We start from the raw sequence: 27,312 nt of genomic DNA on the forward strand, positions 1-27,312 counted from the left end.
GAGACTGTGTCGGGGAGACTGTGTGGTTCAAGTCACCCGTATCTGACCATGGCTCAGATACACGACCATACCAATGGATTAGGTCCATAACTTCGAGCTGAAAAAAGGAAACATATTAATATACAAAATTGTAAAATAATAGTTTTTTTCAGGAGCGTAGCAACAAACTGTTTGTGGGGATGTCTACAATATATAAATAAATATGATGAGTATTTTTAAGATTTTCACTTATTAAACACTTTCAAATAATTCCAATATTATGGGTTTTCGAATAAAGCTTAGAATTAAATATAAGAGAAACTGAATGTATTCGGCAATGATGCACAACTCCTTTTATACCTCATTGATATTTTTCACTTACATCGAATAAAGTCATTTTTAATTGTTTTTCACACATTTTTAAAACATCCCCACTTCTCTACGCCACTGATATTTTTTTTAAGAAAACTACTCATCACTTACTTGCAACGGCCGTGACAATTCCTTAAACATAGCAGCCTTTGTTAAATGTGAATTTTGTGATAGAAATGAAAGACACTTGGATTTCAATGCCGAGGCCATATAATGATCGGCAATACCCAACAGGCATAATACCGAATGTTCATCTATTTGAGAATTTAAAGTATTTTCGCACAATTCCTGAAAAAATGAAAACAATATTATTAAAATTTTATAGCTTATTATCATTCTGTTCCCGTACTGCAAGAATCTACTAATTTGTACTATTTCTTCCGATATCATAAAGCAAAATTTGTTATCGTATTAAAAAATTGTACATTCTTGCAGGTTCTGGAACAAACCATATATTATTAATACAATTCAATTATAGTTGAAATATTAGTTAAAAGTACCTTTAAGTCATCTATGGAATATTTATCAGCCAATAGCATTAATTCACAGATATGTTCAGGACCCACAGTCTTGTCAATTGGTGCACCATATAGATACAACAATAGGCGTCGGAAAATGACCGGTGAACAATCGGTGACAATTATTTTTCTAAAAAACAACAAAAGCAACATTTTTTATTTTCCATATTTTATAATTAGCAAATATCTGAATTACCTTGTCAAACTCTCTTGCATGCCGGACATTAGAGCCTTCTTAAACCATTCACATCGCGCTGCCACAATAACACGATGCGCCCTAAAAGTATGCACCTGTATTGATGATTTATGTGATGCCATCAGCTGTATATCGATATCATTTTTATTATTTAACCCATTAAGTCCTGCAGGCTGTGCTTCCTGTTGTTGTGGTGCATACATATGCACTTCAAATTCCATATCCGATAATTGAGCAGAGTGCAGAAGGCGTAAAGCATTTTTGGATAAATTACTACTGGCTGCTATGGGAGGTTCACACAGGTGGCGAATTAGATTTAGCTGTAAGAGAAGTCAAAAAAAGAAGTATGAGATTAAACGAAAATCTCATTAATCATAAAAAATTTATTGAAAAGAAATTTTTCGTACAAATCGAAAGATATGTAGGGACTTTGGTGCACCATTTACATAAAATCGGAAGAAAATATATATGGGAGCTATATCTAAATCTGAACCGATTTTCACGAAACTTAGCACACATCATTATAGACTTAATTCAGTATGCTGTACCAAATTTCGTGCAAATCGAATGATAGATACTCTATTGCACCATTTACATAAAGTGGGACGAAAATATATATGGGAGTTATATCCAAATCTGAACCGATATCCACAAGGCTTAGCAGACTTCATTCTAGGCCCAATTCCGTACACTATACCAAATTCCGTGCACATCGAAAGATATATAGAGACTTTAGTGCACCATTTACCTAAAATCGGGCGAAAATATATATGGAAGGTATTTCTAAATCTGAACCGATTTTCACAATCATTCTAGACTCAATTCAGTACGCTATGCCAAATTCCGTATATAGAGCGACGTTAGTGAACCATTTACATTAAATCGGTCGAAAATATATATGGGAGCTACATCTAAATCTGAACCGATTTTCGAAATCTAACACACATCGTTCTAGACCTAATTCAGTACGATGTGGCAAATTCCGTGCAAATCGAAAGATATATAGAGACTTTGATGTACCATTTATCTAAAATCGGGCAAAAATATATATGGAAGGTATTCCTAATTCTGAACCGATTTTCACAAAACTTAGCACATATCATTCTAGACTCAATTCAGTACACTATGCCCCGTGCAAATCGAAATATATATAGCGACGTTGGTGAACCATTTACATTAAATCGGTCGAAAAAATATATGGGAGCTATATCTAAATCAGAACCGATTTTCACGAAACTTAGCACACACCATTATAGACCCAATTCAGTACACTATATTAAATTTCGGACAAATCGTAAGATATATAGGGACTTTGGTGTACCATGTACATAAAATCGGACGAAAATATATATGGGAGCTATAACTAAATCTGAACCGAAATTTAACACACATCATTCTAGACCTAATTCATTACGCAGTGCCAAATTTCGTGCAAATCGAGAGATATATAGGGACTTTGGTGCACCATTTACTTTAAATCGGACGAAAATATATATGGGAGCTTAATCTAAATCCGAACCGATTTTTAGAAAATTTAACACACATCATTCTAGACCTATTTCATTACGCTGTGCCAAATTTCGTGCAAATCGAGAGATATATAGGGACTTTGGTCGACCATTTACATTAAATCAGACGAAAATATATATAGGAGCTATATTTAAATCTGAACCGATTTTCAGGAAACTTAACACACACTATTCTAGACCTAATTCATTATTCCAAATTTCATGCAAAACGAGAGATATATAGGGACTTTGGTGGGCCATTTACTTTAAATCGGACGAAAATATATATGGGAGCTATATCTAAATTTGAACCCAATTTTCCAATTTCAATAGGGTTCATCCTTAGGCCAAATAAGTGACCTGTGACAAATTTCATCCAAAATCGGATCATAAATGCGACGTGTACTTTGTTCACAAAAATACATGGACGAACAGACGGACATGCGTAAATCGACTCAGAAAGTGATTCTATGCATATTCTCAAAATGAACCATGTGTCTATCTCGTTTCCTTTTGACTGTTACAAACATATGTTACAAACAAATGCACACCACAGTGTGGTGAAAGGTATAAATAGGAAGGATCGAATTTCCATCTGCGAAGCCTTGGCCAAACGGAATGAGATAGACACATTTCTTAAACGGATGGTGACTTGAGATGAGAAATGCAGCTCATATGTTAAACCTGTGTGAAAACGATCATGGTCAAAGAGCGGTAAAGTACCTCAAACGGTGGCCAAACCTGGACTATCGGACAGGAAGGTTCTGCTATGCAATTGGTGGAACTGGATTATTTACTATGGGTTGCTTCTATGTGGCCAAACGCTAAATTCTGATCTCTACTGTCAACAACTGGATCGATTGAAGATAGCAAATGACCAGAATAGGCCAACAGGAGAGGTGTCGTGTTCCGCCAGGATAACGCTGTGCCACACACATCTTAAGTGACTCGTCAGAAACTTCGGGAGCTTGGTTGGGAAGTTTTAATGCATCCTCCATACTGTCTTGCATTGCAAAATGTCTTTAATGATAAAAAATTGGTATCTAGGGAGGATCAATTTCTATGAGAGAGGCATTATGAAGTTGGCCCAAATCGTACATTCCGAAGCATGTTTGGAGTACTATCAGTGTTTTTGCAAAATTTCAGAGCTCTTTCTTAAATGTTGCGATCTCTATCGCGATTTCAACAAACGGGAGTTGCAATCGGAATGACACTTCACATTTTGGAGGAGGGTATTTCTAAGGACATGCGCCTTTCACCATGTGGAGGGTATCGAAAATTTAAAATAAAGCATCTAAAATACGGAAACGGGACCTTTAGAACCCGGACCTTTAGAACCCGGAAAAGGCATTTCGATGGGAGAACTTCGACTTCCAAAAAACATTGATATCATCTTCAAATCACAGCCATATTGAGACACAGGGGGACATTTATATGGGGGCTATGTCAAACATATTTATCATTTTCGGCATAGATATGTCACTCTCCAAAAACTCGTTGCTCTCAAATTCTTGGGCCTTAAATATCACTGAATATGGAAAAAGGCAATTTTGTCATTAAAAACTGTCAACGACAAGTTTTTAAATAAAATAATATTTGTTCTTCATATTCAATGTTCTTCATATTGAAAAATCTCAGTTATGGTTATGTGTCACACTTACCTTGACACTATTGTAGTCATAATCATGTGTACGTTCCATTACCAATGGATCCAAAGTCAGCTCAAATGTATCTTCACTTTGTAATGTTTTCAATTCACTCTCCAGAATATTTGATGGCTCTAGAAGGCCCAGCTCTATAAGGGTGTGTGTGAATTCCTGTTTTTGCACTAATTTGCAAATCTTAAAAAAAAAACAATATAAAAAACATAATTAATATCGATGCGATTTTAAAGAATCCATTTATGAATACCTGACTCATGGCATCCTTTAATGCAGATTTATGATCAAATATTTTCACTATTACCCCATTCTGTAAAAACGAATTGAAAGATATCATTATAAGGTTATACTGTATTTAATTCATGTGAATCAACTTACAATTTGTGACGTTGCCAATTTAAAACAGAATTTAAATTCCTTCCAGCCCAGTTTCTCTTCCAAACGATCTGCCAGATTTTCCATTATCAATATATACGTGGGAATATCCACAATTAATTGTTCTAGATTTTGATTGATGGTACTGCGTTTACTTAGGAAATCCATTTCACAATAGGTTGTCCTTAAAAACAAACATAATTTAATAACTTCCTATTCATTAAACCGAAAATTGTCGCATACTTTTTATCCCGTATTATATCCAAGGCCGCCGATATTCGTCCATAAATATCGCGCATCTTACGCACTTCATACATATAGAGAACAAATTTCAAATCATTTTCGGCACTCATTAAACGTTGCTTATCCGTTGGGTTGTCATACAATGTTAAACCTATAGGTGGTCCTCTGCGTGGCCTTGGCGACAATGGGGGCTGACTAAACAGTGTTGTGACCGTCGAAGACTCATCCATAGGATTATTTGCCGTTATAAAGGTATTATTTTGTATTTGCATAGCAACAGCATCATCTGTGGCATATTTCATTGATAAATCTAAATGTGAGCATTTTAAGTCCTGTGAAGGGAAAATGGGATATATAAGCGATAATGGGAAGTGACTATAGGACGAAGTTCGTGCAGACTTACTTTACACATTTTCTCTAAAGAATTTTTGATTTCTTCTATCACACTAGTTAAAATCAATAAAGTTTTTTCAATCTGAAAAAGGGCAGAAATATTTAAAAAATATTAAAATTTGAAAACAAAAATTTAATAAATATAAAAATTTGAAAACTATTTAATTTACGCCCAAAATGAAATTGAAGAGATTTCCAATATGGACTTATCAACTAACAACGTACAAGATCTGATCCAAAAAATGTTCTTTATCGTAGCAAAACGTTTTCCCTTCATCGGTGTCTTCAGTTTTGGGGAAAAAGCGAATTTGTCAAGTCCGTTTTGGAAAAATCTTTTACTAGTAGTTTCTATCTTCGAAAATTCAAATTTCGGAGCTGGCGTTTTAATATTTTGCTTTTTGAAGGCAATTTATATCCATCATTTTCTTCTTACCTCAGGTACTAAGTAATTAGCTAATTCATCTTTTTCATCAGGCGTTAGACTTAAAAATACATTCAAAATGTTACGCAACAGCTGATGCAGTTGTGACATAAATATCGGTATTCGTGTCCGTACATATTTGATAATTTCATTCTTTTGATAGCGGGCTATGTCGGCGGCATCCTTAATAAATATATTGCAAAATTGTAAAATTTTGGCACATCCTAGAAAAAAAAGAAGAATATAATATTAGGAAAATATATATTAAAATATGAAGAATTTTTTAGAAAACAACATAGTGCCCTACATCTGGATAAAAAAAATCGGGTAAAAAGGACCGATAATAATATTTGGTAGGAACCCATTCAGAATCCAAAAACATACGTTGAAGCCAATTTTATAATTTTTCACACAGAGATTTTCTAGCCTTGGCCATACCAATATATATTATAGCCGATTCGACTGCCTGAATTGTATTAACGTTGTCCAATAGTCATAAGTTTTTGCACATAGATTTTTCAATGCGTACCTGGGGTGTAGGGTGTAGATCTACATTGACAAATTTGTCGATAAGATTTATTTTAGTATGACTAGGTCCTAAACCAAAGGCCCATGTTGAAACATGAACCTACATTAACAATTAACTGCGTAGAGCTTTTACAACCACGGCAGTCTGTTCAAAAATGCTGGTGAATCTTCGCAAATAAATAAAATCAGAATATTAAATTAATGGGGCTTTCAGATTTCAATACCAAAAATTCTACAAGTAATAGACAGACGGCATGGCTCAATCGATTAAAAATTTTACTTCACGTAGTCCAATGTCTTAATAACCTCTTCGAGACATTTTTCACCCAAAAGGGCATTAGTTACGTTTTTTCCCTCAAGTTCTTTAAAAAATCTCTCATAGTTCCCTAATAGTAATTTTAAAAATTCGCAAAATCATTGTTAACCATCGCAACTCCTAAAAAATATGAAAAAACTCAGGTTCTAGTAAAGACTTGTGGCTCTAATGGTCTTTTAAATAGATTTTATAAAAAATATACGCCCTTTATAAAAAAATATACGACTTGTGGCTCTAGTGGTCGTTCATAAATATTTAATTTTAAATCCTCTCCTGTGACCCTAATAGTTTCTTAAAATATTTTTTTAAAAATATTTAAGAAAATATTTTTTTTAATATTCCTTAAAATATTTTATTAAAATATTTCAGAATATATTTTTTAAATATTCCTTAAAATGTTTTTTTTAAAAATCCACCCTTGGACCTTCTAAAAATATATTTTTTTAAATCCACGCCTTGTGGCTCTAATGGACCTTAAAAAATATTTTTTAAGAAAATCCACTCCTTGTGGCTCTAGTGGTCCTTAAAAAATTTTTTTAAAAAAATCCACTCCTTGTGGCTCTAGTGGTCCTTAAAAAATATTTTTTAAAAAAATCCACTCCTTGTGGCTCTAGTGGTCCTTAAAAAATATTTTTTAAAAAATCCTCGCCTTGTGGCTGTAGTGCTTCTTCAAAAATATTTTTTTTTAAAAAAATTCACGCCATGAGGCTCTATTGGTTCTCCAAAAATATTTTTTATCCACGCCTTGTGGCCCTCTTAGTTCCTAACAATATTTCTGAAAATATTCTTTAAAAATCTACGCCTTGTGATCCTCTTGATTTCTAAAAATATTCTTTAAAAATCTACGCCTTGTGATCCTTTTGATTTCTGAAAATATTCTTTAAACATCTACGCCTTGTGATCCTCTTGATTTCTGAAAATATTCTTTAAACATCTACGCCTTGTGATCCTCTTGATTTCTGAAAATATTCTTCAAAAAATCTACGCCTACGTAGATCCATAACCGTGGTACATTTGTACCCATCCAAAGATAGCTCTGTAACTTATTAAGAAATTGGACTATCGTGAGGTTCATTTGTTTTAAATTAGTCTATACGGATCTTATCTAGATGGTACAAATGTAGGTACAAATGTACCACGGTTATTGATCTACGTATACTTTTTTGGTTATTGACCGTAGGGTTAAAAAGATCCACGTTTTGTGCACCTAAAAGTTCCTAAAAATAATCCACAAGGAATGGATTTCTCCTAAAAACATTTATTTAAAAAATACACACTCCTTGGCCCTTTTAGTTCCTAGAAATAATCTTAAAAAATCACTTCTCAAGGTCGAAAAAATATTCTTTAAAAATCCGCATACAAAATAATAGTACGAGGATCAGTATCATTCACATCCTACCATCAAGATCAAATATAATCAAATAACTCACCTATAGAGCATTCTCTTAAACTATCCTTAAATGTGGCATAAAGTAAGGCGGGTTCATGTGATATTGTTACAGGATTTATGGTTTGTATGACACGATTTAAGATGCTATGCAGATCCATGATGATATTGACCACAACTGAAAAGAAAGATGCATATCAATAATTTCCCTACTAATTACATATTGTCCCTTTTGGACTTACACTTCTTCAGCTTGATCATTTTCAAATATTTCTTAGCCGGTTCGGCCAACTTCATTAGCGATGGTTGGGCTTCAGCGAAATTGATAAGTTTCTCGCAAACATCTTCGCTCATATCGGGCATCAGTGATTCCGTGTAGAGCCAATGTAAAATCGGTGTCAGCAAAAATGCCGGCAAGTCATAGAGTACTGCAACGGGAGTTAAAGGCGAAGAGGGTGGTGTATCCATAGAACTGGGAAAAGGTGATGGGCTACGTGCACGAAATGGTGATAATGGTGGTCTTCGGGTATTACAACCACTTGAGCTGCATACCTCCGAAGTTTGTTGCATCATCAGATCTTGACAAAAATTGAAAATATTTTTCGGTTGTGGTTGTAGTTTATGCGCTTCCAGATGTGAGTCGGAATGTGAGGTGGGTGGAAAACGACGCATACCATTACCACCATCGATATTTAAGAGATTTTGACTACTACCATTCTGTTGAGATTTATTCGTAGTCGTTGTCGATAGGCAATTAAATGAGGAAGAGAGATGTTGGTGATGATGTTGTTGTTGCTGCGATTTAATTCCAGTTGTTGTTGTTGTACTACTATTGACACTATACTCTGTGGGTGGTTGCAAATAGATGGGCGATAAATTGAGGCGGGGTAACGATTTCTGATGATCATCCAGCGATGATGATGCGGTTTGATTGCTGCCCGTGCTAGGTAAAGTAACGGATATTTTAATGGGATTCGGCGAATTCGGAAGGCTGGCATTTTCTTTCGGCTTTGCTGGCATTAAACTATCTTGGGTACGACACACAGCCTGAGGTATGGATATGGTGCTATTATGATGGACACACATACTGCAATCGAAGCCGTTCAGGCGTAAAATGGCTGCGTGGACATGGTACTGAAATGGGGAAAAAAGGAATTTAATTGAAGCCTACTGAAATCGGGAAATTTATGAGGGACTTACTTCACATCCATCTGAACTTTTGATTATGACATCGGTGAAATATGATTCTTGTAGTGCTTCGCCGAATGAAAATTCTTTTTCCTGTCCAGCGGCTTGTCCTTCTTTCAAACGCTTACATTCTACGGCATACCAATTTTCACAGTAGAGTATCAGGGTATCCGAGGGGCATAATGTTGTAGTCTAGAATAATAAATTAAATTAATAATTTGGTTTCAATATTCCTTAAACAAATTTCTTTGATAAATTATCCTAAAATAAATCTTCTCCTTGTGGCTCTAATGGTCCTGCAAAAAATTCTTTAAAAATCTACGCCTTGTGGCTCTAATTGTCCTCCAAAAATGGTTTTAAAAATGTACGCCTTGTGGGTCTAAACGTCTTCCAAAAAAAATTCTTTAAAAACTCTACGACTTGTGGCTCTAATGGTCCTCCAAAAAATTCTTTAAAAAATCTACGCATTGTGGCTCTAATGGTCCTCCAAAAGATTCTTTAAAAAATCTACCCCCTGTGGCTCTAATGGTCCTCCAAAAAAATTCTTTAAAAAATCTATGCATTGTGGCTCTAATGGTCCTCCAAAAAATTCTTTAAAAAAATCTACGCCTTGTGGCTGTAATGGTCCTCCAAAAAAATTCTTTAAAAAATCTATGCATTGTGGCTCTAATGGTCCTCCAAAAAATTCTTTAAAAAAATCTACGCCTTGTGGCTGTAATGGTCTTCCAAAAAAATCTTTAAAAAATCTACGCCTTATGGCTGTAATGGTCCTCCAAAAAAATCTTTAAAAAATCTACGCCTTATGGCTGTAATGGTCCTCCAAAAAAATCTTTAAAAAATCCACGCTTGGTAGCTCTAATGGTCCTCCAAAAAAATCTTTAAAAAATCTACGCCTTGTGGCTGTTATGGTCCTCCAAAAAAATCTTTAAAAATCCACGCTTGGTAGCTCTAATGGTCCTCCAAAAAATCTTTAAAAATCCACGCTTAGTAGCTCTAATGGTCCTCCAAAAAATTCTTTAAAAAATCTACGCCTTGTGGCTCTAATGGTCCTCCAAAAAATTCTTTAAAAAACCTACATCTTGTGGATCTAATGGTCCTCCATAAAATTATTTAAAAAATCTACGCCTTATGGCTCTAATGGTCCTCCAAAAAATTATTTAAAAAATCTACGCCTTGTGGCTCTAATGGTCCTCCAAAAAATTCTTTAAAAAATCTACGCCTTGTGGCTCTAATGGTCCTCCAAAAAATTCTTTAAAAAATCTACGCCTTGTGGCTCTAATGGTCCTCCAAAAAAATTCTTTAAAAAATCTTCGACTTGTGGCTCTAATGGTCCTCCCAAAAAATTCTTTAAAAAATCTACGCCTTGTGGCTCTAATGGTCCTCCCAAAAAATTCTTTAAAAAATCTACGCCTTGTGGCTCTAATGGTCCTCCAAAAAATCCTTAAAAAAATATACGTCATGTGGCAGGACTAGTCCCTAAAAATATTCTTAAATAAGCCACGTGTTTTGGCCGTCTTGGTCCCTAATAATATTCTTTAAAAAGCCCATGTCTTGTGACCGTCTTGGTCCCTAAAAATATTCTTTAAAAAATCTACGTCTTGCGGCAGTCTTGATCCATAAAAATATTCTTTAAAAAATCTGCGTCTTGGTCCCTTTATGTTCTGATTTTTTTTCTGAAACTTACATTAAACTCAATACTATGACCGGCAAAAGCACCAAATATCAACCGGGGATTCTGCTCATTGACTTCAAAGGTTTCACAGCTAAACAAAACACTGGCCGAATCACAACAACTGCCGCAGTCTTTCGATTCCGGTAAGGGGCTAACCAAATCATTATACCACGTTATATCACTGGTATCATCCAAACGGAATTTTATCCTATCGAAATAAAAAAAAATAAATATTGATTATTTTGCACTCACACACATTCACATAGAGAATTAAATGTCAATATCACAACATACCCTTCTAAACCGGATATTTCTTTTTTGCCTTCAAATGTACAGGAAACAATCTGAAACACACAGAGACACACATACATTGAAATAATTCTTCTTTTCGATACCCAGTAGTTCGAGTAACTGGTTATGAACTGGTTATTTTACTAATTACCTGTAACCACCACTAGTTACCTCTTCATGCCCTAGACTGGTGAATTTAACATGGGTATGTCATTGGGGAAGTCAACTGTCCCCTGCCTGCGTTACCAGTATACAGTCATTTCGGTAGTAAAAAATGATTGTATATTTGACTAGTGTTTTATAGTCAGTTACTTGGGTAGATACAAACTATAAATAAAATGCGTAGTTACTTATGTATAGAAAATTAGATGTATATCAGTTTGAAAAATTACAATTTATTCTGTACAAAAATATTTGTTATAACAGAGTATTGTATACATATATATTGTTTGATCCATCTGAAAGTCCATAGTTCACGATTCTTTTGACGGCCGAGTGCTTTTCAAATATGTCTCCCTGGCTAAATATATTTATCTGAAATAAACGATTTAGGAACATTTGAAGTTAGAAGTCCTACATAAAGCTTTTTTTGTTAGAGAAAACTTACCTATAGAAAATCGACAGTATACCCCTTGAGCATTTAGTTATGCGTTGAGGATCTCTACGGAGCGACAACTCTTCCTCTTCACAGAAGGCATGTCAATACTTCTTTAGGAATATATTTAATTTGAAGAATCTGTCAATCTGTGGGGGCTTTTGAAATCTGGAAATGAAGCCTGTATAAGGATTACATTGATCTATATTGTGTTACAAAAAACCTACCTTCGATTTATCATCTGTATTTTATTTGAATATTGAAATTTTATTTTTTTTTACGGAAAACACATTTCTATTTGATTTTTGCTTTTAAAATTCCGAAATTTTCTAAAAAGTCTAAACAAAATGACAGAACAATTCTTCTGTTTTTTTTATATTCATACTCGATTCATTACCCTTTTCATTACCAGTAACTACTGAATTGGAATGATATACCTAGACAACTTTTTCAATCGACAAATAAATTCAACATTCAATTTTGTGTCCCTTTTTGGGGTATAAAGAAACTAGAACTCCAAGTAACTAGTTATATAACCATATATCAACAGACAATTGATATTTTTTGAACAACTGGGTATATTTTATACTTTGTTTGTTTTGCTTTTTTTGTTTTATTCCCTTTTGCAAAGGAACAAAACATTGTTCTGTTCTGTTGTGTTTTTGTTTTCATTGTTTTGAAAACATCGAAACTCACCTCCCATGTACCGTGAAAGGTATGTTCAACAGCTGCCATAGCTCTGCTTCTGCTTCTTCTGCTGCAACTGTCTTAACATGAATAATAAATAGAGTGGGCGAGATACATACAGCGATGTGAGAGGGGGGCGAGTATTTCACTACCACACTTGTATAGACCTTTTTTCCGCAGGATATTTTTTCAAAGGGAATCCTCTGACATTTTAGCACTAAGTTGCATTAAAAGAATGGAAAATCGATAAACTTTTGTCAATACATTCATTTTGTAAGTAATGGAAATTTTATTTCCATTCAAAAAATTTCCTTTGTTATTTGAAATTTTCATTTTTATTGTAGGCGAAAAAATTCTCTATCGGAATTTTCACAAAAGAACAATGGCCTTTGTCCTTTTTTCGATTTTTATTTTCACAAAAATCCATTGTTATTTTACAAAATTCATTCTATCTTTACTGTTTTCCATTTCTACTCAATCCAAATATTTAATTTTTATAAAAATTATTTCATTTCCTTAAGTATTTTTATTAATTTTTTTATTTTTCACATGATTTCTTTTCACTTACACTTTTTTTCCTTTAGGACTTTAGATGAACACTTTCTCTAGTACACACACTCACAGACGTACTTACACTCACGTACTGCTGCAATATCCACCACTTCTTGTACAAATAGCAACAGTGCAAAGCTGTTAACCTACAGCCATAAGCAATAGAACGTTTAACAGAACAGCTGTTATTTAATTTCAGGGTTGTTCAATAAGGGTTAGAAATCATATGTTTTTGGGGATAACTTTCATAACTATAATAAAATTGAAAATTTGTATAATATTTGTTTGATTTATCAAAAAATGATATTATGTTCTGAAGAAATGTTTTATTAATAAATCATTATTTACCGCTATTTAATTTTTTTAATCAATTAATAGTTGTTCTTTGTCGTACTGAAATGTTTTGTATCTGGCAATGACATGACACACATTAGCTGTTACATTTGAAACTATTAAATTACATAGAAATTAATAAGTTTAAATGCCTAACATTAAGCAGAACCATAACTGCATCGAGGTTCCTACAAATATTATTCCAAAACTGTGTATTTTGTGACTATGAGAGGTCCTTAAAATATTCTCTAAAATTCCACGCTTTGTGAAACTACGAGTTCCTTAAAATATTGATTACTAGCATATTCCCGCTATTTCGTTAGCGAATGTGGGATGTATTTAAAACCCTATACCGACCATTATTAAAATTTTAGAACTATTTAGTACATATGTTCTCTTTAGCACGTTTTTCAAATCTTCCTCTATATCTCAACCCTACACACCCATACCGACCGCAACACAAATCTACCTCTATACTAAATTTGGTGTCATTTTTACCTTTTGTACTCAAATCAAATATAGCTTCACCCAAATCCAAATTAAGTATCAGTTAGTGCACAATAATATAAATTGCCATAACTACCTACTTCAACAATCACAAGTACGAATTCCCACATACCCCAATGTTAATTCCAACATACCCCAATCTTAATTTCAAATTTCAGAATTCTATCGGTTCACCCAAATCCAATTTGTATCATATTTAGTAGTTCCAAATTTCATGATTCGACCTCTAAAAGTTAACCTAAATCCGAATTTTACCAAATTTAGTTCCATTTAACACACATTAATATAAATGTCCATAAGTACCCAGCTCAACCATCCAACAGAAATCTTATAACCGATTTCATTTCCATTGCTTTCCATTACTATATACTTCATATAATCCAATGATAAGCTTATTTCCCCAATATCAGTATTCCGGACTTATCGGTTCAAACAATTCAAATAGTATCAAGTTTCAGTTTCAGGATCAAACTCTATCGGTTCACCCACAATTCAAATTGTACCAAATTTAGTACACAGTATGCATTTCAAAAACGTCCATCTTAACCCAAACCAACACCCCAACAGTGATCCTAAATCCAAGTTTCAGGATTTAAACTTTTCGGTACACAATTCAAATTGTACCAAATTGACTACACAGTAGTACGAATTTAAAAAAAAAATCCAACTTAACCCAAATCAACACCCCCACAGTGATCCAAAGTCCAAGTTTCAGGATTCCAACTCTATCGGTTCACCCACAATTCAAATTGTTCCAAATTTAGTACACAGTAGTACCAATTTCCAAAACTTCCTACATACCCCAATCCTAAACCTCCACAGTGATCCTATATCAAAATTTCAGGATTCCAACTCTGTAGCTTAATCCACAACTTAAATTGTACCAAATTTAGTACACTTTGTACAAATTTCTGAAACTTCCTACATAACCCAACCCTACACCCCACAGTGATCCCAAATCCAAGTTTCAGGATTCCAACTTATGGGTTCACTCACAATTAAAATTGTACCAAATTTAGTACACATTAGTACAAATTTCTAAAACTTTCTGCATAAATCAATCTTACACCCCAACAGTTCTCCTGACTCCAAATTTCATGATTCTAGCTCTATTGGTTCACCTAAAATTCAAATTGTACCAAATTTAGTACCTTTTAGTTTCCATAAGTATTATTTTCTTAAACTGAATCCTGACCCCAATCCCACACCCCTACAGTGATCCTGACTCCAAATTTCATTGTTCCTGCTCTATCGGTTCACCCAAATCCAAACTGTACCGATTATAGTACGATTTAGTAGTTTTCGTACACACAAGTAAACAAATCCAAAACTACGTTCATATCCCAATCCTACACTCCAACGGCAATTTTGATTTCAAATTCCAGAATTCCAGCTCGATTTGTATCTCCAAATTAAAATTGTACTAAATATAGTACCATATAGTACTTTTCGTACACATGAGTACACGCTTTCAAAACCATATCCTTAAATGGACCCTACTTCTAAACCATAATTCACACTCCAAATTTCAAGTTTTTAGCGCTATCCGTTCACATGATACAGAATTGTACCAAAATTTGTACATTTTTGTACTTTTCGGATAGTTATAGTTCGAATTTCCAAAAACCCTTTGGTACATCTATCCTATCCTCCATCAACGACCACCAAACCAAATTTCAGAGATCTAGCTTCGCCAAATACAAATTGCATCACATTTAGTCCTTTTCGTACAGTTCTAGTACGAATTTCCAAAAACTCAGCCTTATCTGTCACATTTGGAACAAGAGTGGCCCTCACTTTTCTTTAACTCTAATAATACTAACTCGAATAGTTCCTTCAAATATTCTTCATAAAATCCACGCTTTGTAACCATTATAAATGCTCAATTCCTTAAAATATTCTTTAAAAAAATCCATATATTTCAACCTTACAAATCTTAAAAATACTCTTTAAAAAATCCACTCCTAAAAAAATATTTAAAAAATCAACACTAAATCCCTAAAAAAATGTTTAAAGCCCACGCTGTAACCCCTACAATATAACTCTTATAAATTCTCAAAATATTCTTTAGACAATCCACGGTTTGTATCCCTTATATATCCCTAAAAAATTCTTTAAAAAATCCACGCTTTGTGGCTCTAATGGTCATTCAAGAATATTTTTTAAAAAATCGACGCTTTGTGGGTCTAATGGTCCTTCAAGAATATTTTTTTAAAAAATCCACGCTTTGTGGCTCTTATGGCCCTTCAACAATATTCTTTAAAACATTCAAGCTTTTTGACTCTAATAGACCTTTGAGAATATTCTTTAAAAAATCCACACTTTATGGATCTAATGGTCCTTCAAGAATATTGTTTAAAAAATCCTCGCTTTGTGGCTTTAATGGACCTTTGAGAATGTTCTTTAAAAATCCACGCTTTGTGGCTCTAATGATCCTTCAAGAATATTCTTTAAAAATCCACCCTTTGTGGGTCTTATAGTCCTTCAAGTATATTCTTTAAAAAATCTACGCTTTGTGGCTCACATGTCTAGATCGACTCCATTAGCCTAGATATGACGATCGGTATACTAAAACGTGGGTCTAGTACCAATATTTCGCGGACCTTACAGCATAGTTGTATAGGGTGTAAATAGGGCAATACCTTTATTTTAGAACTATATTTAAACATAGACATTTATTAAAAAAAAAAAAACAAAAAATTATAAAATAAAAAAATTGTGAGGAAAAAGTTTTCAACGGTGCCCCCTCTACCCTACACTTTGGTTGGAAAATGCTGCTATGACAATAGCAATACATAAAATGGTGCGACACTTTTATATGGAGATTATATTAAAACAATAACATATTCTGCATTATACATCGTCCCTCCATGACCGTGGAGTCATAGCAATGTATGTGCTATTTTTTATTGCGAGCCTATCATTAAATTTATAGCATGATACATAAACGTGATAATTATATCATGCTACATATTTTCTATTTCACTTTTAAAAATTAAGTAATGCAACATTGTTGCATAGTTTGAGGAGCACTCGAACATTTTATATTAGTGGTTTTGCTAATCACCGCTAGGTGGCGCTATCATAAGCAAATGAAACAATTTGTAATTTGTTTCGGCGAATACAAAAGTTTTAAACAAGAGATGTTATATATACAAACATTTTTTTTTGGTTTTGGTTCACTGTTCAATTCATTTATATTACTTGCGAAAAAAATTCTTTAAAAATCCACGCCTATTATCCTTAACAATCCATGCGAAAAAAATCTTTAAAAATCCACGCCTATTATCCTTAACAATCCATGCGAAAAAAATCTTTAAAAATCCACGCCTATTATCCTTAACAATCCATGCGAAAAAAATCTTTAAAAATCCACGCCTATTATCCTTAACAATCCATGCGAAAAAAATCTTTAAAAATCCACGCCTATTATCCTTAACAATCCATGCGAAAAAAATCTTTAAAAATCCACGCCTATTATCCTTAACAATCCATGCGAAAAAAATCTTTAAAAATCCACGCCTATTATCCTTAACAATCCATGCGAAAAAAATCTTTAAAAATCCACGCCTATTATCCTTAACAATCCATGCGAAAAAAATCTTTAAAAATCCACGCCTATTATCCTTAACAATCCATGCGAAAAAAATCTTTAAAAATCCACGCCTATTATCCATAATAATCCATGCGAAAAAAATTATTTAAAAATCCACGCCTATTATCCTTAACAATCCATGCGAAAAAAATCTTTAAAAATCCACGCCTATTATCCTTAACAATCCATGCGAAAAAAATCTTTAAAAATCCACGCCTATTATCCTTAACAATCCATGCGAAAAAAATCTTTAAAAATCCACGCCTATTATCCTTAACAATCCATGCGAAAAAAATCTTTAAAAATCCACGCCTATTATCCTTAACAATCCATGCGAAAAAAATCTTTAAAAATCCACGCCTATTATCCTTAACAATCCATGCGAAAAAAATCTTTAAAAATCCACGCCTATTATCCTTAACAATCCTTGCGAAAAAATTCTTTAAAAATCCACGCCTATTATCCATAATAATCCATGCGAAAAAAATTATTTAAAAATCCACGCCTATTATCCTTAATAATCCTTGCGAAAAAAATTCTTTAAAAATCCACGCCTATTATCCTTAATAAACCTTGCGAAAAAAATTCTTTAAAAATCCACGCCTATTATGCTTAATAATCCTTACAAAAAAACTCTTTAAAAATCGACGCCTATTATCCTTAATAATCCTTGCGAAAAAATTCTTTAAAAATCCACGACTATTATCCTTAATAATCCTTGCGAAAAAAATTCTTTAAAAATCCACGCCTATTATCCTTAATAATCCTTGCGAAAAAAATTCTTTAAAAATTCACAGCTATATTATCCTGAATAATCCTTGCGATAAAATTCTTAAAAAAAGCCACGCCTATTATCCTTAATAGTTCTTGAAAATAAAACACATTAATTTTTTAAATTTCATTTTCATTCACTTTTTGTTAATTTTTTTCTTTTCAGATTTCATTATTCAAATCTTAAGGCTAAACAGGGCTTGACAAAATATGGCCTTCAGGTTTATATCCAAAAAATGAACATTCCAAGGTGTTGAATGATTTCATCTACGAAAAATGGAGTCTTTCTTATTTGATAAACATTCCGAGAATATTTTTCCACCTTTAAAATTTGTTCGAATAAATATAATTAAAAAACAAACTGCAATAAAAATAACATTGAATTAAAAACCAAAAAACAGTGTTTTATTTACCATGGAAATATGGTAGGGTTCTTCACTCATTTGCTTTCTCAGAGGTCAGTTTTTCCTCCAGGCTCCCAGTATCTAATAGCAAGTAGACAGAAATTAAAAAAAAACAAAATTGCAAAAATGTTGGTCTGGCAACTCCGTGCAACTGGAAAACCAAAGCATACTTTCAGGCGCCTATTATTTTCCGCACAATGAAAATTTCAATCTGGCAATGCCATACCAAAAGTTGCATTTACAAAATTCAGAGCATACTTTCAGGCGCCTAATTATTTTTAATTTTTTGTCCACCTGCTACTTTCTACGGAATTCTGGGCGCCTGGTATTTTTCGGGAATTTTGACAAAAAACTAAATCTTTCCATATTTTTGAGTGATGACGTCACATGGGACTTCAGGCGTGGATATTTTCTCAAGGATTATTCAGGATAATAGGCGTGGATTTTTAAAGAATTTTTTTCGCAAGGATTATTCAGGATAATAGCCGTGGATTTTTAAAGAATTTTTTTCGCAAGGATTATTAAGGATAATAGGCGTGGATTTTTAAAGAATTTTTTCGCAAGGATTATTAAGGATAATAGGCGTGGATTTTTAAAGAATTTTTTCGCAAGGATTATTAAGGATAATAGGCGTGGATTTTTAAAGAATTTTTTTTCGCAAGGATTATTAAGGATAATAGGCGTGGATTTTTAAAGAATTTTTTTCGCAAGGATTATTAAGGATAATAGGCGTGGATTTTTAAAGAATTTTTTTCGCAAGGATTATTAAGGATAATAGGCGTGGATTTTTAAAGAATTTTTTTCGCAAGGATTATTAAGGATAATAGGCGTGGATTTTTAAAGAATTTTTTTCGCAAGGATTATTAAGGATAATAGGCGTGGATTTTTAAAGAATTTTTTTCGCAAGGATTATTAAGGATAATAGGCGTGGATTTTTAAAGAATTTTTTTCGCAAGGATTATTAAGGATAATAGGCGTGGATTTTTAAAGAATTTTTTTCGCAAGGATTATTAAGGATAATAGGCGTGGATTTTTAAAGAATTTTTTTCGCAAGGATTATTAAGGATAATAGGCGTGGATTTTTAAAGAATTTTTTTCCAGGACCCATAAAAGGCTTGGATTTTTAAAGAAGGCGTAGATTTTTAAAGAATTTTTTTCGCAAGGATTATTAAGGATATTGAGTACCATTTAGTACCAAATTTCATGAGTCGGGCTCTATAGTGATACTTAATCCAAGTTTCAGGATTCCAACTCTATCGGTTTACTCACAATTCAAATTGTACCAAATTTTGTACACAGTAGTACTAATTTGTACAATGTTTGAAATAAAACAACGAATATATAACTTTCTTTGCTATCATACATATTTAAAAGAATATGCTTGTGTATATTTTTTTATCCAGCTTAACATTATTGGAATGTTTATGGCGTGTAGATATTTAAAATAAGGCATCAAAATTGTATATGCTGATATTTGTAGAATTATACCCGGGTGATTTCAAATTAAAAATTTTGAAATATTCTATCAGCCTCCAAGTTATTTTTGGGTTCTTCGTTGTCGTACAGCATAATATTGTCTTTTTTGATTATATCCAATGGACGGAGCTGGAAGTATAGAAAATAATTTCAATTATAAGGTAAACATGTAAGGGAAGAGCAAATTTCAGACAATCCGACTTTACAACAGTTTGGATATATATTTGGATATATATTAAGCGAATATCTCATTATTCTGTCCAAGTCTTAAATGTCTCGATTTTAACATTATCTAAATAAATTTTAAAATTATCAAAATAAATCTGTAGACTGGTCAACTTACATTCAATAAGTACTTAGCATCAATTTTAAAATTCATATACATGGCGATCTTCTGTAAGGCTCTTACAGAATGTAAACGTTTCTGGCCATCAAACTCCAGTAGACGTTTCAAGACATCACGACCCTCATGCGGTAATGCTTCAACCTCTTCGGGTAAAAAGTCTTCGATATCCTTCAGGTTTCGATTTATGGCCTCGGGTACATTCTCCTCCTCCAGCTTGCTGGTTAAAATATTATCCACACTATCCTTAGGTTGCTGCTTTAAATGCTCTGGCAATGAAATAGTTATAAATTGCCTAATATCCGGACTCTGTAAAGAAAAAACGCAGAGATTATTGATAAATTTTGCCATTAAATATATTTCATGTTTCTAATCAAAAAGGGAGTCTGCTGCTGCACCTGCGTCCTCTGATGTATGTTTGAATAATATATTCTTAGCCAAAGATAGATAAATTCATGAATATACAAAAAAATTGAACTTCCTTTTTTAGTTATTGGTACGTATTCGTCGTCGTAGTTGGCCATAAACAAACACGTTTCTTCTGCACGAAAACGAAGGCAAAAAACTCAAAACAATTGCAGCTATTTTTATCTACTACTATTTTCAGTTAATAGCCACTTACCAAAGTGATGGGATTTTGAATTCAACAACTACCAGAGGCCGGTTTGATTCCTGGCTTGCAACAAGAACCAAAAGAAAAAAACCTGAACCCACCACAAGCAGCAGAACCAATCCAGCTAACATAAACCACAAGAAGAAAACAAGTGGAAAATCTATTTTTATATGGGATTTTTTTTATGGCATCATGAGCAGACTTCTTAAACATGCTTAACATTATTAATTGCCACAATGCCACAGCAACGTCGAACACAACACAAACACACCATCAAACAAGTCTTCTTGGGAAGTTGCTAACTATGATGATCAGCAGAAGACAACCAACCTAAACTTCAACTTGAAAATTGTATAGGAAAAAGAGATTGAAATATTTTTTTTTTCTATAGATGACCACTTATTGCATATGAGGTTCAGAGTTGCCAGATATTTCACTCTTTGGAAAAGGACCAAAATGTATGAATACCTTTCATATATCAAAATATTTAAAATAGTTCGGGAAATTTATATGCGAACATGTCAATGTAGGGAATTTTCTGCGAAGAATGTGTTTACCCACCAAGAATCCAGACCACCAGTTCCTTGACTAGGATACTGCGTGAATGTTTTAGGCAGGACTATTAAATGTCAAAGATGGACCTATGGACCATTTACTACCACCAAGAACCAGGAATGTCGAATTAAATCCACATAGAGAAATCATAATACCTAAAAAAATGAACCAATATTGAAGTTTTCAGTGAACAAGGTATGCCAAGTTGCTGCCACTTCGATTGGAAAATGAGCCAAGGGCATCAGGGGGACGGGGTGAGGCCTTAATATTGGGATATGTCAAAATATGGACTAAGATTGAACATTTTCTGCGAAGAAGTTTACCCAACTATTTTGTTATCCACCCCGAATTCTAAATTATAGCCTCTTCTGTACGATACTTCGCCTAGGACCACATAAAAAGTCAGTCAATCACTTTACTCTTTCATTAATATAGATAGATTTTCTGCAGGTTTTTTGTATCCCTAAAATAACCCGGAATACAGAATTAAGACCACTACGATAGAAAAATTGGTCTCAAAATGGAACAGTTTCTTCTCAGACATTGTTAAAACTCCTAAAAATCGGAACAGCCTTTTGGTTGGAAAAGCAGCAAAATATTTAAAACTAGCATATGCCCGCAACTTCGTTAGCGGATGTAGGAAATATTTCAAAATGTATTAACATATTATTTCATTTTCAGAGAAAACTGCATATGTCAGAAAAAACAATCCACTAAACTAAACTTCCTGCATACCCCGATCCTATACACCCACAATGATTCCAAATTTCAGGGTTTCAACTCTATTAATTCACCCACACCTACACCCCCATACTGATCCTAAATCGAAGTTTCAAGAGTCCAACTCTATAGTTTCACTCACAATTAAAATTGTACTAAATTTAGAACAGTAGTACGAATTTCCAAAACTTCCTACATACCCCAATTCTACACCTCCACAATGATCCTAAATCAAAATTTCAGGATTCCAACTCTTTCGGTTCACCAGAATTCAAATTGTACCAAATTTAGTACACAGTAGTACCAATTTCCAAAACTTCCTACATACCGAAATCCTACACCCCCACACTGATACTAAATTCAAGTTTTAGGATTCCAACTCTATCGGTTCACCCACAATTCAAATTGTACTAAATTTAGTACTAGTAGTACCAATTTCCAAATCTTCCTACATACCCCAATCCTACACTTCCACAGTGTTCATAAATCAAAATATCTGGATGCCAACTCTTTCGGTTCACCCGAAAATCAAATCGTACTAAATTTAGTACATAGTAGTACCAATTTCCATACCCTCATATATACCCCAATCGTACACCTCCACAGTGATCCTAAATCAAAATTTCAGGATTCCAACTCTATCGCATCACCCACAATTTAAATTGTACCATATTTAGTACGCTTAGTACAAATTTCTAAAACTTCCCACGTACCCCAACCCTACACCCCCACAGCGATCCCAAATCCAAGTTTCAGGATTCCAACTCTATCGGTTCACTCACAATTCAAATTGTACCAAATTTAGTGCACATTAGTACACATTTCTAAATCTTCCTACATATCTCAATCTTACACCTCCACAGTGATCCTTACTCCAATTTTCATGCTTCTAGCTCTATTGGTTCACCGAAAATTTAAATTGTACCAAATTTAGTACCATTTAGTACCCACAAGTATTAATTTGTTAAACTGAATCCTGACCCTAATCCTACATCCCTATAATGATCCTAACTCCAAATGTCATAGTTCCAGCTCTATCGGTTCACCCAAATCCAAATTGTACCAGTTATAGTGTGATTTAGTATTTTTCGTACAAATAAGTACAAATTTTCCAAAACTACGTACACATCCTAATCCTACAATCCGACGGTAATGTTACTTTCAATTTTGAGGATTCCAGCTCTATTTGTACCTCCAAATCAAGTTTGTACCAAATATAGTAACATATAGTACATTTGGAACACATGAGTACACGCTTTCCAAACTCTCCTCATATCGACCCTACTTCTCAACCTTAATTTGCTTTTCCAAATTTCAAGTATTTAGCTCAATCCATTCACATGCTACGAAATTGTACATTTTAGTACTTTTCGGATAGTTATAGTTCGAATTTCCAAAAACCCTTTGGTACATCTATCCCACACTCCATCAACGACCACCAATCCAAATTTCAGAGTTCTAGCTCCACCGCTTCGCCAAATACAAATGGTATCACATTTAGTACTTTTCGTACCGTTCTAGTACGAATTTCCAAAAACCCAGCCTTATCTGTCACATTTGGACCAAGAGTGGCTCTCACTCAAAATTTCAAGATTCTAGCTAGAATCTAGTTGTTTTATTCTATTATCCGACCAAAATTTCTTACTTTAAGACCAAAGTGGCATTATTTCCTCAATAGCAACACCGACAGGAAAACAAACGAGACAAACCTGTCTTTCAGTCTATTCTAAGTATAGCTTTTATGTCTGATGTTCTATGTTTAGATTTCTTCTTCGCAATTACTTCAATACTTAGAAATTATGTTACCTCGTCGTAAAAGCTCTTTATCAGATCCACTAGCAATATTTTTTGGACCGCCAGTTCATTTACAATTAGTAAACGGTGTTCAATTTATGGTCATGTTGTGCTGTCCATTGTCTGTGAAGCCTTTTGGGCAGAGAGAGTGTGTTGGATGATAAACGATTCATAGTTTATCGATAAATATCACCAATTTCAAATGGCAATTAAACATTTTGTGTTCACGATCAATGTAAGATTATTTTTATCGGGGAGAGACAAAGTGGCTATTTTATATTTATGGAATAAAAATTACATAAGATCCGATATGGGAGGATATTCAGAGACATAATGGATTTTTTTAAACGAATATTTTTCAAAGATACTCTATGCTACAGGCGTTGATTTTTTAAACGTGGATTTTTTAAACAAAAAATTTTCAAGGATACTCTAAGCTACAGACATGGATGTTTTAAAGGAATATTTTTCAAGGCTACTCTGGGCTACAGGCGTGAATTTTTGTAAGGAATATTTTTCAAGGCTACTCTGGGCTACAGGCGTGGATTTTTGTAAAGAATATTTTTCAAGGATACTCTGGGCTACAGGCGTAGATTTTTTAAAGGAATATTTTCCAAGGATACTCTAAGCTACAGGCGTGGATTTTTTTAAACGAATATTTTTCAAGGATACTCTAAGCTACAGGCGTAGATTTTGTAAACGAATATTTTTCAAGGATACTCTAAGCTACAGGCGTAGATTTTTTAAACGAATATTTTTCAAGGATACTCTGGACTACAGGCGTTGATTTTTTAAACGAATATTTTTCAAGAATACTCTGGACTACAGACGTGGATTTTTAAACGAATATTTTTCAAGGATACTCTAAGCTACAGGCGTGGATTTTTTAAACGAATATTTTTCAAGGATACTCTAAGCAACAGGCGTGGATTGTTTAAACGAATATTATTCAAGGATACTCTAAGCTACAGGCGTGGATTGTTTAAACGAATATTATTCAAGGATACTCTAAGCTACAGGCGTGGATTTTTTAGACGAATATTTTTCAAGGATATTCTAAGCTACAGGCGTGAATTTATTAAGTGAATATTTTTTTAAGGATACTCTAGTCTACAGGCGTGGATTTTAAACGAATACTTTTCAAAGATACTCTGGGCTACATGCGTGGACTTTTAAATAAATATTTTTCAAGGCTACTCTAAGCTACAGGCGTGGATTTCTTAAATGAATATTTTTCAAGGCTACTCTAAGTTACAGGCGTGGATTTTTAAACGAATATTTTTCAAGGATACTCTAAGCTACAGGCGTGGATTTCTTAAATTAATATTTTTCAAGGCTACTCTAAGTTACAGGAGTGGATTTTTAAACGAATATTTTTCAAGGATACTCTGGGCTACAGGCGTGGATTTTTTAAACGAATATTTTTCAAGGATACTCTAAGCTACAGGCGTGGATTCGATAAAAAAATATTTTTTATGGATAATCAGGGCTATAAGCGTGGATTTTTTAAAAAATATATTTCAAGGATAATCAGGGCTATAAGCGTGAATTTTTTAAAAAATATTTTTTCATCGTAATCAGGGCTAAAAGCGTGAGTTTTTTAAAGAATATTTTTTCATGGTAATCAGGGCTAAAAGCGTGAATTTTTTAAAGAATATTTTTCAAGGATAATTAAGACTATTAACGTAGATTTTTTTAAACGAATATTTTTCAAGGACACACTGGGTTACAGACGTGGATTTTTTAAAAAATATTTTCAAGGAAAATCAGCGCTATAAACGTGGATTTTTTTTTAAAAAATATTTTCAAGGATAATCAGGGCAATAAGCGCGGATTTTTTTAAAAATATTTTTCAATGATAATCAGGGCTATAAGCGCGGATTTTTTAAAAAATATTTTTTAATGATAATAAGGGCTATAAGAGAGGATTTGTTAAAAAAAACTTTTACAAGGATAATCAGAGCTATAAGCGTGAACTTTTTTTAATTATTTTTTAAGGATAATCAGGACTTCAAGCGTGTATTTAAAAAAAATATTGTTAATGGCTAATTAGATATATACGCGTGGATTTTTGAAGGATAATTAGATATAAAAGCGGCGATAAAAGAATATTATTCAAGGATAATTAGAGCTATAGCGTGGATTTTTTAAGGATAATTAGATCTAAAAGCATAGATTTTTCAAAGAATATTTTTCAAGGATAATTAGAGCTATAAGCGTGAATTTTTCAAGGATAAGTGTATATAGAAGCGTGGATTTTTCAAAGAATTTTTTTCAAGGACAATTGGACAATTGGCGGGGATTTTTTTAATAATATTTTTCAAGGATAATTAAATATAAAAGCTTGGATTTTTTAAATAATATTTTGCAAGGATAATTTCATATAAAAGCGTGGATTTTTCAATGAATTTTTTTTTCAAGGATAATTAGATATATAAGCCTGGATTTTTCAAAGATTATTTTTAAAGGATAATTAGAGCTGTGGTTTATAAATGTGGTTTGTATATGAAGATATTCTGGTCTCTTTTATATAAAGGCCTTCTGGTTTTCTATGAATATCTTCTGGTCTTCTTTATAAGAAGGCCTCCTGATCTTCTTTGTAAGAAGGCCTCCTGATCTTTTTTATAAGAAGATCTCCTGATCTTCTTTATAAAAAGACCTCCTGATCTTCTTTTTAAAAAGACCTCCTGATCATCTTTATAAGAAGAAATTAAGATATTCTATTAGAAGACCTATTGATATTCTAAATAAGGTCTCCTTGTTTTCTATTAGAAGAACTGTTTGTATTTTTGAGAAGATTTTCTGGTCTGGTCATTGTCATCTATAATAAGACAACTTCTATAAGAAGATATTTTACCTATTATATGAAGAACTTCTTGTCTAAAAAGTACCTTCTAATCTTCTCTGAAAGAAGACCTCTCGATCTTCCATAAGAAGACCGGCTTGTCTTCTATATGAAGGCATTTTGGTCTTCTGTAAGAACACATATTGCTCTTCTAGAAGAAGACTTTCTGCTGGCATCCTTTATTAAAACCTTTTAGACTTCCATGATTAGACATTTTGGTATTTTTTAATAAGGCCTTTTGGTCTTCTATATAAATATATTTTGGTCTTCCATAAGATAATCTTTATAAAGGCCTCTTGCTCTTCTATAAATAGACCTGGTGGTCTTCTATAAGAATATTTTATTGTATTCTATAAGATGACTATCTGATCTCTGGACTAAAAGAAACCCTTATTTTCCTCTATAAGAGGTGTTTAAAAAAAGACTTTCTGATCTAAAAAAAGGCTTTCTTGGCTACTTAGAAACGTTCCTATT

The 27,312-nt window shown here is 33.2% G+C and overlaps 2 protein-coding genes across 2 annotated transcripts in view; both read right to left on the reverse strand.

The window, feature by feature from the left end:
* Positions 1–36: 36 nt before the first annotated feature.
* Positions 37–12,441, reverse strand: LOC133321052 (uncharacterized; the record flags this gene model as incomplete). Its single annotated transcript, XM_061530152.1, has 16 exons — positions 12,340–12,441; positions 11,052–11,101; positions 10,770–10,965; positions 9,098–9,277; positions 8,140–9,031; positions 7,941–8,075; positions 5,679–5,890; positions 5,256–5,327; positions 4,853–5,184; positions 4,613–4,793; positions 4,485–4,544; positions 4,235–4,414; positions 1,066–1,385; positions 852–999; positions 463–639; positions 37–97 (listed from the first exon to the last, which is right to left on the reverse strand). Coding segments are annotated over exons 1-16 (3,235 nt in total), but the record flags the coding sequence as incomplete, so codon positions are not given.
* A 7,554-nt stretch (positions 12,442–19,995) lies between these two features.
* Positions 19,996–27,312, reverse strand: part of LOC133321056 (serine/threonine-protein kinase S6KL) — a 133,109-nt gene continuing 125,792 nt past the window's right edge. The window contains exons 8-9 of the mRNA XM_061530157.1: positions 20,312–20,620; positions 19,996–20,097 (exon numbers count right to left, since the gene is read on the reverse strand). Of these exons, the coding sequence (XP_061386141.1) occupies positions 19,996–20,097; positions 20,312–20,620 (411 nt within the window). The remainder of the gene's footprint in view (positions 20,098–20,311; positions 20,621–27,312) is intronic.

Source organism: Musca vetustissima, unplaced genomic scaffold (assembly GCF_032173495.1).
Source record: "Musca vetustissima isolate MV318-11 ecotype Yass unplaced genomic scaffold, APGP_CSIRO_Mvet_v1 utg21852, whole genome shotgun sequence".
In the NCBI taxonomy this organism is placed as follows: Eukaryota; Metazoa; Arthropoda; class Insecta; order Diptera; family Muscidae; genus Musca; species Musca vetustissima.